Source organism: Chrysemys picta, chromosome 17 (assembly GCF_011386835.1).
Source record: "Chrysemys picta bellii isolate R12L10 chromosome 17, ASM1138683v2, whole genome shotgun sequence".
NCBI classification, from domain to species: Eukaryota; Metazoa; Chordata; order Testudines; family Emydidae; genus Chrysemys; species Chrysemys picta.
In genome coordinates this window covers 3909399-3921549 of record NC_088807.1, presented here as the reverse complement: position 1 = coordinate 3921549, position 12151 = coordinate 3909399, and the positions used below count along the sequence as shown (strand labels likewise).

At 58.9% G+C, this 12151-nt stretch overlaps 1 protein-coding gene across 1 annotated transcript; it reads left to right on the top strand.

The window, feature by feature from the left end:
• The first annotated feature begins 4644 nt into the window (after positions 1-4644).
• On the top strand, positions 4645-11451 carry LOC101946308 (mRNA decay activator protein ZFP36L2-A-like). The gene is made up of 2 exons (XM_005293183.4): positions 4645-4820; positions 7669-11451. Exons 1-2 carry the CDS (start codon positions 4767-4769, stop codon positions 8506-8508), a joined length of 894 nt encoding a protein of 297 aa, XP_005293240.2. The 5' UTR covers positions 4645-4766; the 3' UTR covers positions 8509-11451.
• The last annotated feature ends 700 nt before the right edge of the window (positions 11452-12151 follow it).

Sequence of the window (12151 nt, the reverse complement as noted above, 5' to 3'; positions counted from 1 at the left end):
AGTTTAAACCTGATCCTGACGCGGGAGGGGGGCAGGCGGAGGATGCAAGGAGGAGAATGGGTGGTAGGGGAGGGGAGGACACGGAATCCCCCCTCCGGGGGAACAGGGGCTGGGGGGGGGTTATCGGTGCAGGTGCCGCAGAGGCAGCGGTTGGCCTACAGCCGTTGGGTTCTGCGGTCGAGCCGGGAAGCCCTCTGCTCTAATCAGGAAGCGCCGAGGCCCGGCTGGCACTAACTGCTCTGCAGCTCCCCGGGCTCAGAGCCAGAGGCGGAGGGGCTGGGAGCGTGTCCCCCACCACGCACCCACCGGCCCCGGAGCCTTGGCGCGGCCCTGCCACATCTGCCCAACAGCTGGAGACGTGTGCAGGGAAAAGGCCCACGGTGGCCTCCGGGACCAGGGGTGAGTCCTGGCACTTGCCTGGGTGCTGGAACGAGGGGGGCTGCCGCACCCCCGGCTTGAAATGGTTTCCATTGTACGCAGGGTTTAGAGTTTGCTTCAATGGCTCTCGGCTCCCTCGCTATACACATTGTTCCAGTACCCCTGGTACTCGTGCCCTGCTGTGCCAATCCTGCCACGCTCCAGGGCTGGGAATGCACTAGCGACCTGGTGTGCAAATCTGCCTGCACGGTGGGTGTGCGAGTCCTGGCACTAGTGACCAGATGTGCAAATCTGCCTCTTGGTGTGCAAATCCTGCCCTGGAGAACGGGTGTGCAAATCTGTCCGCATGGTGGGTGTGCGAATCCCACCCTGGAGAACTGGTGTGCAAATCTGTCTGCACGACAGGTGTGCAAATCATGTCCAGGAGAACGGGTGTGCATATCAGTCTGTATGATGGGTGTGCACATCCTGCCCCGGACAACTGGTGTGCAAATCTGCCTGCAATGTGGGTGGGCAAATCTGCCCATTGGTGTGCAAATCCTGCCCTGGAGAACTCTTGTGCAAATCTGCCTGCACATCCTGGCAGCAGTGACGTGGTGTGAAAACCCTGGCACCAGTGACCGAGAGTGCAAATTGATCTGCACTGTGTCTGTGCAAATCCTGATGCTAGTGAGCTGGTGTGCAAATCCAACTACGCTCCATGGCTGGGAATGCAAATCCTGCCCTCGGGACCTAGTGTGCAAATCCGCCTGTATTATGGGTGGGCAAACCCCGGCACTAGTGCCAGAGTGTGCAAACACTACCGTGCTCAGGGCCTGGGAGTGTGGATCCCAAGTGCTGGGAGCGTGCACCTCGAGGCCCACAGACCAACCACACACCAGCGGTGCAAACACGCAACACTCCCCCCCACCCCCCCAAGACTGGAACTGAGCTAAGCTGCGCGGCAGATATACCCCCACGCTCTCGCCGCGCATCCTCCGGCCCGTTCGCCCGCTCCTGTGGCTATCAGCGCAGCCCAGCTGGCGGCCAGCGGGCTCGGGGGCGGGGGGGGAAGAGCAGGCGAGATAGAGGGACTATGACATGCTGTTTACGTTCAGCCAGCTCTTCGCTCCTCCTTGCCCCGACTGCTTTCGGGGGGCCAGCTGCTGCGCAAGGCTCTGGGGTTTTGGGGGGGGGTCACCCCCTAGTTATGAGGCTTGGGTTCGGTGGGCAAGGGAGACAGGGACACTGGGTCCATCCATCTAAGTTGGCACCCCCAAATCCAGACCAACGGGCCCATCAGTCTGGTATCACCCCCTCCCTTCTGCCCCGGCTCTGGCCAGAGGGGCATCTACTTCACAGTCACTCCCAGGGGGCCACCGGCGGGGTGGGGGGGGGGCTATGGGTGGGGCAAGCCCAGGACAAAAGGACTCAGCACGTTAATGGTTAAAATCCCCCGTGGTTAGAGCAAGGCGGGCTGGGATCAGGTCTCCTGGGTTCTCCTTCTGGGTCTGGGAAGGAAGTTGAGCCAAATAGTTTAAAGTTGGGGGGGTAAGTGGGGGTCAGGACTCCTGGGTTCTATTCCCAGCTCTGGGAGGGGAGTGGGCTCCAGTGGTTAGAGCAGGGGGGGCTGGGAGCCAGGACTCCTGGGTTCTATCCCAGCTCTGGGAGGGGAGTGGGCTCCAGTGGTTAGAGCAGGGGGGGCTGGGAGCCAGGACTCCTGGGTTCTATTCCCAGCTCTGGGAGGGGCGTGGGCTCCAGTGGTTAGAGCAGGAGATCACCTAGACCCTCACCACTCCCCTTCTAGAGCTGGGGTAGAACCCAGAAGTCCTGACTCCCCGCCCCCCCCCTGCTCTAACCACTGGACCCCACTCCCCTTCCAGAGCTGGGGATAGAACCCAGGAGTCCTGACTCCCAGAATGCCCTGCTCTAACCACTGGATGACGCTGCCTCCCAGGACTTTCTTCCCAACCCTGCAGCAGCAGCTGCACCGGGGACGCGGCAGGGCGGGGCTGGGTGCTGTTTGTGACCGTTGCTTGAACGACTCTACAACGGCGGGTGCCAGGCGCTGCGGAGTCATGGGATGGGAATACCCGAGCTGGCAGCTGTTGGCCAGGAGGGGAAGGAAGGGGATGGAGGGGGGAGAAGCTACATGGAGGGGGAATGTGGGGTCGGTGGCACAGACGGGTTGTAATAAATTATTTTGCCTAGAAACGTTGCCCACCGATGCCAGGGGAGAGGGCACTGGGGTTTGCATCATCAACTGTATTTTCAGGCTCGCGGTGAAAGAGCTCTTGAGAAAGAGACTGGGGTGTGTGTATGTGCATGCGTGTGCACATGCGTGTGCTTTCCCCTCCCAACAGCCCCCGCTTCGTGTCCCAGCTGGGAGCGGCTCGATGCAGGACGCTCAACCCCTGTGCATGCTTTTATAACGCCAGAGAGGCAGGATGGCCCAGACTTTGGGGTGCCAGTCGGGGACTTAGAAGACCCAGATTCAATCAATTGCTCTGCCACAGACTCTCTCCGTGCCCTTAAGCATGTCACTTAGCTGTGTCGTGCCTCAGTTTCCCCCAGCTGTGCAATGGGGGTGGAGGGATAGCTCAGTGGTTTGAGCATTGGCCTGCTAAACCCAGGGTTGTGAGTTCAGTCCTTGAGGGGGCCATTTAGGGAACTGGGGTAAAAATCTGTCTGGGGATTGGTCCTGCTTTGAGCAGAGGGTTGGACTAGATCCCTCCTGAGGTCTCTTCCAACCCTGATATTCTATGATAGCACAGTTCTGCCACACAGGGAGGATAAAGACAACAGTAACAGGGGCCACTCAGCCCCCGGGGCACACTGGGATACGATTTGCTCCTTCATGCCGTCGCTGGCACCTCTGGGAATTGGGCACCAAAGACACCTGGCTTTGACCTGGAAGTGTTTTGTGCCCGCTTTGCCCTGGTGTAACATCTGATTTACTGGCCCTTGGCAAAGCCCCACCAGAGTCAATGGCATTTTTCCATTGCAATTAGATGCCCGCGGCTGGCCCGTGCCCACTGACTTGGGCTCCGGGGCTGTTTTATTGCGGTGTAGACAGGGGACCCACCCCCCTCCCGGGGTCCCAGCCTGAGCTCCACCCCAAAAAACGTCGACACTGTAATTTGATAGCCCTCTCCCCCCCCCACCCCGAGGCCCACGCCAGCTGACACGGGCCAGCCCTGGGCGTTCTCTTGCAGTGTAGACGTACCCAGTGGGGCCAAATCCCCAGTTGGGGTTGATCGGCTGTAGCTCCATTGGAATCACTGGGGCCAGACCCCCAGCTGGGGTAAGCCGGCCTGGCGTGGATATCAAAGGAGCGACACTGATCTACACCAACAGAGGACAATAGTGCCTTTAAATGTGGGCAGGACAACATGTAGGGCCCATACAGATCTCGGAGAGTTTTTAAGGGGTAACGCACAGCTGCCCCCTCTCTATTGGGTTTATGGGTAGCTAATTTTCCCGGTTACAGCGGAGTTAGAACACACCATCCCCAAGTCCAGGCAGCCCCATTGTTCTGGCTGAAGGAGAATCTCCATTTGCAGTATAGGGGGACTGGCACACAGAGGCACAGCTCTGGTTCCATCCAGAAGAAGGCAGCGGTCCACAGACCCGCCAGCCAGCTTACTGCAAGAGGCTTCCCATCCAAAAAGCCTGAAACGCTTTACAAAGAGAGGGACCCACCCCATTTACAGGTAGGCAAACTGAGGCACAGAATGGGGAAATGACATGGTAAGGGTCACACTCCAGCACCAGGAAGAGAACTCAGCAGTCCTGACTCCCAACCCTCCTGCTCTAACCACTAGACCTCACTCCCCTCCCAGAGCTGGGGAGAGAACCCAGGAGTCCTGGCTCCCAGCCCCCCCCCCCCCGCTCTAACCACTAGACCCTACTCCCCTCACATAACTGGGGAGAAAACCCAGGGGTCCAGGTTCCCAGCCCCCCTGCTCTAACCACTAGACCCCACTCCCCTCCCAGAGCTGGGGAGAAAACCCAGGGGTCCAGGCTCCCAGCCCCCCCCTGCTCTAACCACTAGACCCCACTCCCCTCTCAGAACCAGGGAGAGAACCCAGGAGTCCTGGCTCCCAGCTCCCCCTGCTCTAACCACTAGACCCCACGCCCAGCCCTGGGAGAAGAACCCAGGAGTCCTGGCCTCTCGCCTCCGCCTCCACTGTGGCTGCAGCCATGCATGGGAATGTTGCTGCATGAAACACACACACACCCCTACAGCTCACCATAACCACGCCCACCCCGCTATCCGCCCCGCCCCTTTCCCGGGGGGGGCGGAGCTAAAGAGCCGCGCGGGGCTGCAAACGCTGGGTCTTTAAAAGCCCTCCACGCGGGCCGGGCCGGCGCAGCCCCGCCGAGAGCCGGGGCCCGAGGAGGAGACGATGCCCTCCGATCTGCTCACCCCCTTTGTGGAGCTGGACGATCCGCTGTGCCAGGTGGGGTTCCCTGCGCCTCCCTCCTGTTTTCCCGCCATGCTGCTCCGATGGGCTTTTGTTACCCCCCCTACCCTCCAGTGCCTGGCCTGGGGGGGTGATCTCCGGCTTGGGGGGGCCAGGCCCCCTGAAGCGAGAAAGTTCCCCCCAGAAAGTCTCCGCTGGTTTAGTTACGGTGTAGTCTGATCTGGTTCTCCATGTGCTCCCGGCTGCTCGGGGGGGGCTGCTCGTGTGTGAGTTGGTGCCACGCTTCTCCCCCCCCCCCGGCTTTTCTTCCAGACCCCCTCCCTGTGAGCGCCACTGCTCTCTCGCCTTGCCTCGATTTCCCCTCCCCCGGTGGGACTGCAAGGGGAAGACGTGACCAGGCGGCCGTTTCGCTTTGCTTTCGGTTTTAGGGTGTGGGTCACTGGGCTGGCAGCTCCTTCCGGGGTGGGGGGGAGGCTTGGGCCCAGCATGAGGGGCGAGAAAGGGTGCAGAGTTTTGTCAAAAGTCACCTAGGTGTCCAGGCAGCAAGGGGATTTAGTTGGGGATTGGTCCTGCTTTGAGCAGGGGATTGGACTAGATGCCTCCTGAGGTCCCTTCCCACCCTGATCTTCTATGATTTCAAGCTGGATGGGTGCTGGAAACAGGGGTGTGCCCTGCCCTGTTTCAGTGCAGGGTTTGCAGCTTGGATCAATGACTCTCTGCCTCCCCCGAATTGTCCCAGCGTCCCCCGACCTGTGGCACTGTTGCAGCTGCTCAGAGCTGGGATGGGTTTTGGGGGGGCTCTTTCTTCCCCAATCTGCCTGCTGGAGGCTGGGCCCTCAGCAGGTCTCACTTCAAATAGGACACCTGCTGGGGATCTGACCCTGGCTTTCAGAGAGTCACACCCACCCCACCCCTTCTGGCTTTCCCCTGGCTTCTGGGGTGCAGCAGACCACCAAGGCAGGCCCCTCGGCTCCGAGCAGTGGAGTTTTGTAGCCTGCAGGTGTTCTGCTTGGGGCGGGGGGATATAAAACACCCAAGTGGCTTATTAAACGCCCAGTGTGAAACTGGAGCGCAAAGCAACATTAAGAGGCTCTGGGACAGAGCCATGCAGGGGATGGCTCCTCCTAGGAACTTCAGCCGCGTGGGCCAGACGTGTGTTCGCTTCAAGGCTTCAACCTGGGGGAGCCGGGAGAGTAGGAACCGCTTTCTCCTCCTGGACCGTGGTGGCCTGTCCTGGTGTTTCTGGAGCATGGGAACTGGCTGATATGGTGGGGCCCCCTTGGTTCAAACCACGTCCCTGCTGGGACCCGGGACTAAGCCCAGCGCGGGGGCAAATGGGCCTACTGACTTCAATCGGGGCCATGCCTGGAAAGGTGAGCCGGCATCGGGCCGCCCGTCTGGACGAAGCCAGGTTCTGTACACCCTGCCCCCCCCAGGGCCTGGTGCCCGTCTCGGCTGCCTAGAGCACTCCCCAAAAGGTGGATCCGCTTGTATTACGTGCGATACGGTAGCGGCTGAAGGCCCCGGTGCACAGCCCCTGAAAAGATCACCGTCTCAGGCCTGTTCCACCAGTACATCTCCAGCGGTGGGCGCTCTCCTACTGGAATGTGGGAGTCGCCAAGGTGGTATAAATCCAAACTTTAGCTACAGGATGGTTGGGGAAACTGAGGCACTGGGGGGGGGGAACGACACTCGCCCAAAGTGGCCCTGGCAGCAGATCTGAGAATAGAACCCAGGTGTCCTGAGTCCTTGTCTGGCACCCTCCCCTGCTCCACTCCAGTGCCTGCATTAATGCTTCATTAGCTAGGAGCACTGGGGGGGGGCGGAGAGGAAGCCCTTCCCCCCCTCCACATGTCCCCTAGATGTCCAAGCTTCCCACCCACCCTGGATGGGGGAGCAGCTCCTTGTTGTGCCTCTAGTCAAGGAGCCTTCCCAGCCCTGTCGGGAGCCACAATCTACGCTCCTGCAGGCCCCAGACGGGGTAATTGGCTAATTGCATGAGCCGGGCAGTCCAGACGGAGCCCCTGCAGATGTCTGAGCCGGAGGCGCGTGGCTCAGCTCCCTCTCCCAGGCCTTAATCAGCTGGGGCAAGTGCGCCGCGACCTCCTGGTGTGGCTCCCGGGCCAGAGCTGTCAGATCTGACCCCTAAACTGTTTGGCTGCTAAGGTCTCTGTGTGGCTGGCTCCCTGCCACAAACCAGGGCCTGCTGAGAGCAGCTGTGGGGCAAGAACCCCAACCCCCCCCATTTCAAAACCCCTTGGAAATCCCTGCCGGCGGCTTAGGGGGTCTAGGAAACACAGCTGCACCCTTCTGGTTCCATCCAGCAGAGGGCAGCATGCTCGCCTCCTCCCATGCCCTGCGAGGACCCCCCAGTGTCTGTAAAGCACTTCGCCAGCAGATGTTCCCGCTGTGAAGGTGGGGAAACAGAGGCACGGAGAGGGAGGGGAGTGGCTTGCCTTGTGTGAGTTGGGGCGGGCAATGGAACCCAGGAGTCCTAACACTGCTTCCAGGCCTGTCCTCTAACCACTAGGCCATCCATCCTTCTGCTTCACAGCTCACCAAGGAAGCACAAACTAGTGGGTGGCACACTGTTGGGGGTCCCCCCCCAATCAACAGGGTTTTCTGGCTTCTGATGCTTAGGACGTTGCCTGAGGTTTGGCTTTGTTATTCCTTGCCGCAGCTGTATGCCCGCCCTTGGCCTGGCGTGTGAGGCTCGGCCAGGGGCCGTCTGTTCTGTTTTTTGGTGGGGGGCAGGGTTTCCCCCCTTCAGCTCCGCCTGTTTCTGCTGATGGCCGTCCCCAGCCTCGCAGCTGGCGGTGTGTGGACCCAACGGGGCTGCTGGCTTGCCTCCTCTAACCGACTCCCCTCTCCTCTGCCCTTACAGGCCTTCCTGAGGTTGAACGTGGGGGAGGAGCCTGGCCTTGCGGCGAGATGCCCGGTGGGATACCAGCGCGCCTTCTCCGCCGGCCCGGCGGCACTGTCCGGCAGCGCTGAGCCCCTAGAAGATGGCGTCGGCGCCTCGGATGCCTTCTGGTCTCTCCCCGGCCAGTGGGGCTGGGCCCCGGCGCTGCCCCGCACCAGCCTCCAGCGCATCCCGTTCCGGGCGGAGCGCTCGGCCAGCACGATCGAGGGCTGCCGGGAGGGGGCGGCGGCCGCCTCGTCCCGCTACAAGACGGAGCTGTGCCGCACCTTCGAGGAGAGCGGGCTCTGCAAGTACGGGGCCAAGTGCCAGTTCGCCCACGGGGCCGGGGAGCTGCGGGGCCTGAGCCGCCACCCCAAGTACAAGACGGAGCTGTGCCGGACCTTCCACACGGCCGGCTTCTGCCCCTATGGCTCCCGCTGCCACTTCATCCACAACGCCGAGGAGCAGCGCCAGCCCCCGCGCCTGGGGGGCCGCTCCCCCTCCTTCTCCCGCAGCGCCTCCCTGTCGCCCTCGGCCTCGCCGCCCGCCCCCGGGCCCTGCTGCCGCCGCCACCCCGCCGGGGAGCCCCCGTGTTTGGCCTTGCCGGCCACCGTCGCTCTGGGCCAGGACGGAGCAGGGGGGGCCCCGGCCGCCCCCGATGCCTTCGCCTTCCCCGGGCAGCTGTCTCTGCAGAGGAGCTCTTCCTCCGACTCCCTCTCGGATCAGGAGGAATCGGGAGGCAGCAGCGGGTCGGAGTCACCGGGACTGGGGCCCAGCGGGCGCCGGCTCCCCATCTTCAGTCGCTTGTCCGTCTCCGACTAGCAGGTGTGCAGCGATCCTCCAGCGTGGGCCCTGCCCCCACCCCTCTGCCGGGGCTCGCGCTTAAATCGCTGCCTCTCCGCCTAGAGGCTGGGGCCGGTGGGGTGGGTAGGTACCATACCGGGTCAGAGCTGAAGGGGTTAACTGGTTCCAGGGTTGAGTGTGTTGGGGCCAAAACCTCGGCCCTGCCCCCCTCTAGGATCATGTGATCAATAACCCATGGGCCAGATCTTCTCCGGTATAAATCTGGGTTCCATTCCACTCCCATTGGAGTCTGACCCCCGTATTGCAGGAGAGGAGAACTAGGCCTGGGAAATGGGGGGAGTGCTTCCTCCCCCCTCCTCCCCAATTACCACATGCCTCCTACCATTGCTTATACCAGTGCATATTGCTGCCGGATGGGACCAGGGCTGGAGTCTTGTAAACAACCGTGCAAGGAGGAAAAACCTCTCCCCGGCTTTCAGTGGTGAACACAGCCTGGGCTAGTCTTGCTTGGGGACGGGGGGAGGCTGAGACATCCTGAGACCTCCTGACCTCCACATCTCTGCAGCCTGGGTCTGTGGGTGGATTCTGAGTCAGGTCTCCTGACCCAGAGGCCACTGCTGGAAACTCAGATCATGACCGTGTGTGTCTTCCAAAACAAACAAAAAAAGGAAAGTAACACAAATAGCCAAGTGTGTGTGTGTGTGTGTGTGTGTGTGTGGGTGTGCGCTGCTCTGCAGGGCCGGCGCTTCCACTAGGCGACCATAGACGGTCACCGGGGGCAGCATTTTGCCGTCCTCGGTGGAAATTCGGCGACGGGGGGGGGGTCCTTCCACTCTAGGTCTTTGGCGAAAATTTGGCGGCGGGCCCTTCCCTCGCTCCGGGATCCGCCGCCGAAGTGCCCCAAAGACGCGGAGCGGAAGGACCCCCGCCGCCGACTGCTCTGAGGAGGAGCGCTGCCGCCTAGGGTGGCAAAAATCCTGGCGCCGCTCCTGTTGCTGCTCTGCCTCTCATGTGGGTATTTCCACCGGAGCCGGACGCCGCTGTGAGCTGCGGAGCCGGGGTGAACCGGTAGCTCCTTTGGTAAGCTTTTGGGGAGCCTCTGGTGCCCAGGCTTTGGGCCAGCACAGGAGGGTGGATGTGAAGTGAAATGGGCGAGGTGCTGAAACTGAAACTGACGAGCCTCCTGTCTCAGCGCTTTCCGCTTCTCATTCCCTCGGGGCGGGCTGCTGGCAGTAGGAGGGTTTTGTAGTTTTAAACAGATCGTGACCTCTACCCGAGAGCCCTTCAGAGTGTCCTGAACGAGCTGTGTGGCCTTGCTAGCTGCCCCTTGCAGCTGGCCTCTGCCCACTAGGTGCTACTCTCCCTCAGGCTCAAATACCCAAGTGCTATTTATCTCGGCGGGGTTGGTGGCCACCACATGTGGCTTGATGTGACTTAAACTTGCGGGTCAAACTCCATACAGCCTGGCTGGGGCGGCAGGCTGGCTCTCATCTTGCCAGCAGGGGGTGCTAGGTTCCAGCAAGGGGAAGAGGGTGATTGATGCTTCCCCCCTTTGGTGTCCAGATATAAGTAAACTGGGATGTGGTCCCCTCCTCTCCTCCCTCACTCATGACATCCCAGGTTGGGAGGCCATGTCCTGAGTCTTCCATTTGGCAAGTGGTTTCTCCTCCCAAATTTGTCCTAACTTGGCTGGCCTGCCAGATTTCTGCCCCCAGCCCCTCTAATCTCTCCTTAGTGGTCTGGATCCTCATGGGGAGAAGGTAGAACTGCCTCTTTGCATGTCAAGTTGCTGGAATATGGCAGGAAATTGGCCAGCACGGGGGGCTGTCTGGCAGGCAGGCAGAGGTGGGGTTCACCATACCCACTGTCTGTACTCCAGGCCAGATTTCTCTAGGTAGCTCTGTTCCTGCCCAGGCTCGAACACAAGGAAGGGACCGATTCTTTCTCATAAGTCCTGTGCTCTGAGCTAAGCTGTTCAAACATCCAAGCTCACAGCAAAACCTGCCTGTTTGGGAGCCAATACCTTCAGCGAATCTGACCCGGATATTATGGGCTGAATTCAGATTCTAAAAACCCAAATGGACTCCTGATTTTTCTTCCCCCATCCCAACCCATGTTTCCGATCCATCTGCTCTTCTCTGCCCCTCCTCGCTGGGCTGGGAATGGAGCAGTGTTATGTCACAGTGCCTCCCTATAGGTAGGATGGAACCTAAACCTCTTCAGTTCTTTTGAAGAAAGCCACTAATCTTTCAAAGCTAGAAGGCTTCCTGCGCTAGGATAGCGTCCCTGGGCTAGTAGCGAAGGCAAGGAGTTTCCAAAGATGCCTTGGGGGTGGATTTGGCGATCCCAGTCCAGTGGGAATAGTCTGTTTTCCACGCAACTGATCAGACCTGTGCATCTAAGGGCTACTTTGTGTGAGGGGGTGGAAATTGACAGAATTTCTCCCTGTGCAGATGCTCTAGTCTGGAATAATTCACGGGCTTCCTCATGAAACTGTTCTGGAATAAAATTTGCTCTGAAATGGAGCAGGGACATAAGGAGTAATTCTGCAAGAGTTATTCCAGTCAATAGCCACCCCACCCCAGACCAGCCCTTCGTCAAAAATTTAGGTTTGAAAAGCCTCCGTCTGTGTTTTGTTTTTGTTTTAAATTATATTTTAAACTATTTATTGTCTTTTAAAAAAAATCCTATTTCTGATATTTGGAACCAAATCTTTTTAGAGGAGCATAAACTTATTTTAGTTTGTTTATCCTGCGCGCTGAAACTTCAGGGCCAGCGCCTGCCTTAAGTCTCTGACTGTAATCACGCGGAATCTAACTTATTGCAAAATTGGTTTCTTGTTTATTTATAGTGGTTTCGCTCTGCTTTTTTATAGATCTATAAAATTAATATAATGGGTGATTATTTTTTTTTATGGATTGTATCTATTTCCTGACTGTAATAAAACTGTCCTTTTGTGCATCTGGGTCTCTGCTTAATCTTTTAAGCTGAAGGCTGGCTTTGTTTTTTAACGACTGTTTAGTATCACGGTAACACTTACAGAGGAAGAATAATATCAAACTAGGCCCTGATCTGGCACGTGTTTAACTTCAAGCTTCCGGCACCAAGCCTGTGTTGAACTTTAAGCAAGCGTGTTAGAAGTTTCAGCAAATCCCTGACTCCTAGGTTCCACCAACTGCACTGTTGCTTAAAAGCTCTTGTAGCACTCTCTGATGGAGCAAAGACGTTGTATGTGAAGACGGGGAAACTCCCTGTCAGTAGCTGGCACCCTGGGCTGTGCTCCTAGTTCTGCCACTGGCCCTGCTGGGTGACCCTTGGGCAGGGCAAGTCACCACTCTGCCTCAGTTTCCCCACCTGTCCATTGGGAGATGCCGATACTGCCCTCCTTTGTAAAGCACTTTCCGATCTGCTCTAAAGTGATAGGGGTTAACAGTGAGGATGTGGCCCCATGTTGAAAGCCCTCTTTTTGACAAAAAACAGCTTGTTTTGGGGGGTTCCCCCTGAAATTTTACAGTTTCAAAAGACTTTTTGGGGGGCACATGTCTTTCTCTCCCCCCCCCCCCCTCCGCCCCGACAAGCAGTGGACTTAATTCCAGACTGGGGGAGGTTTTCAAAGCGGGAGTAAAGTGTTTTCTTTGACGGATGGCCTCCATGTTCTAGA

Coding starts and splice junctions, on each gene's coding strand:
- LOC101946308 (XM_005293183.4), top strand. CDS start 4,767: ATGCCCTCCGATCTGCTCACCCCCTTTGTGGAGCTGGACGATCCGCTG. Junction 4,821..7,668: donor TGGACGATCCGCTGTGCCAG/GTGGGGTTCCCT, acceptor CTGCCCTTACAG/GCCTTCCTGAGGTTGAACGT.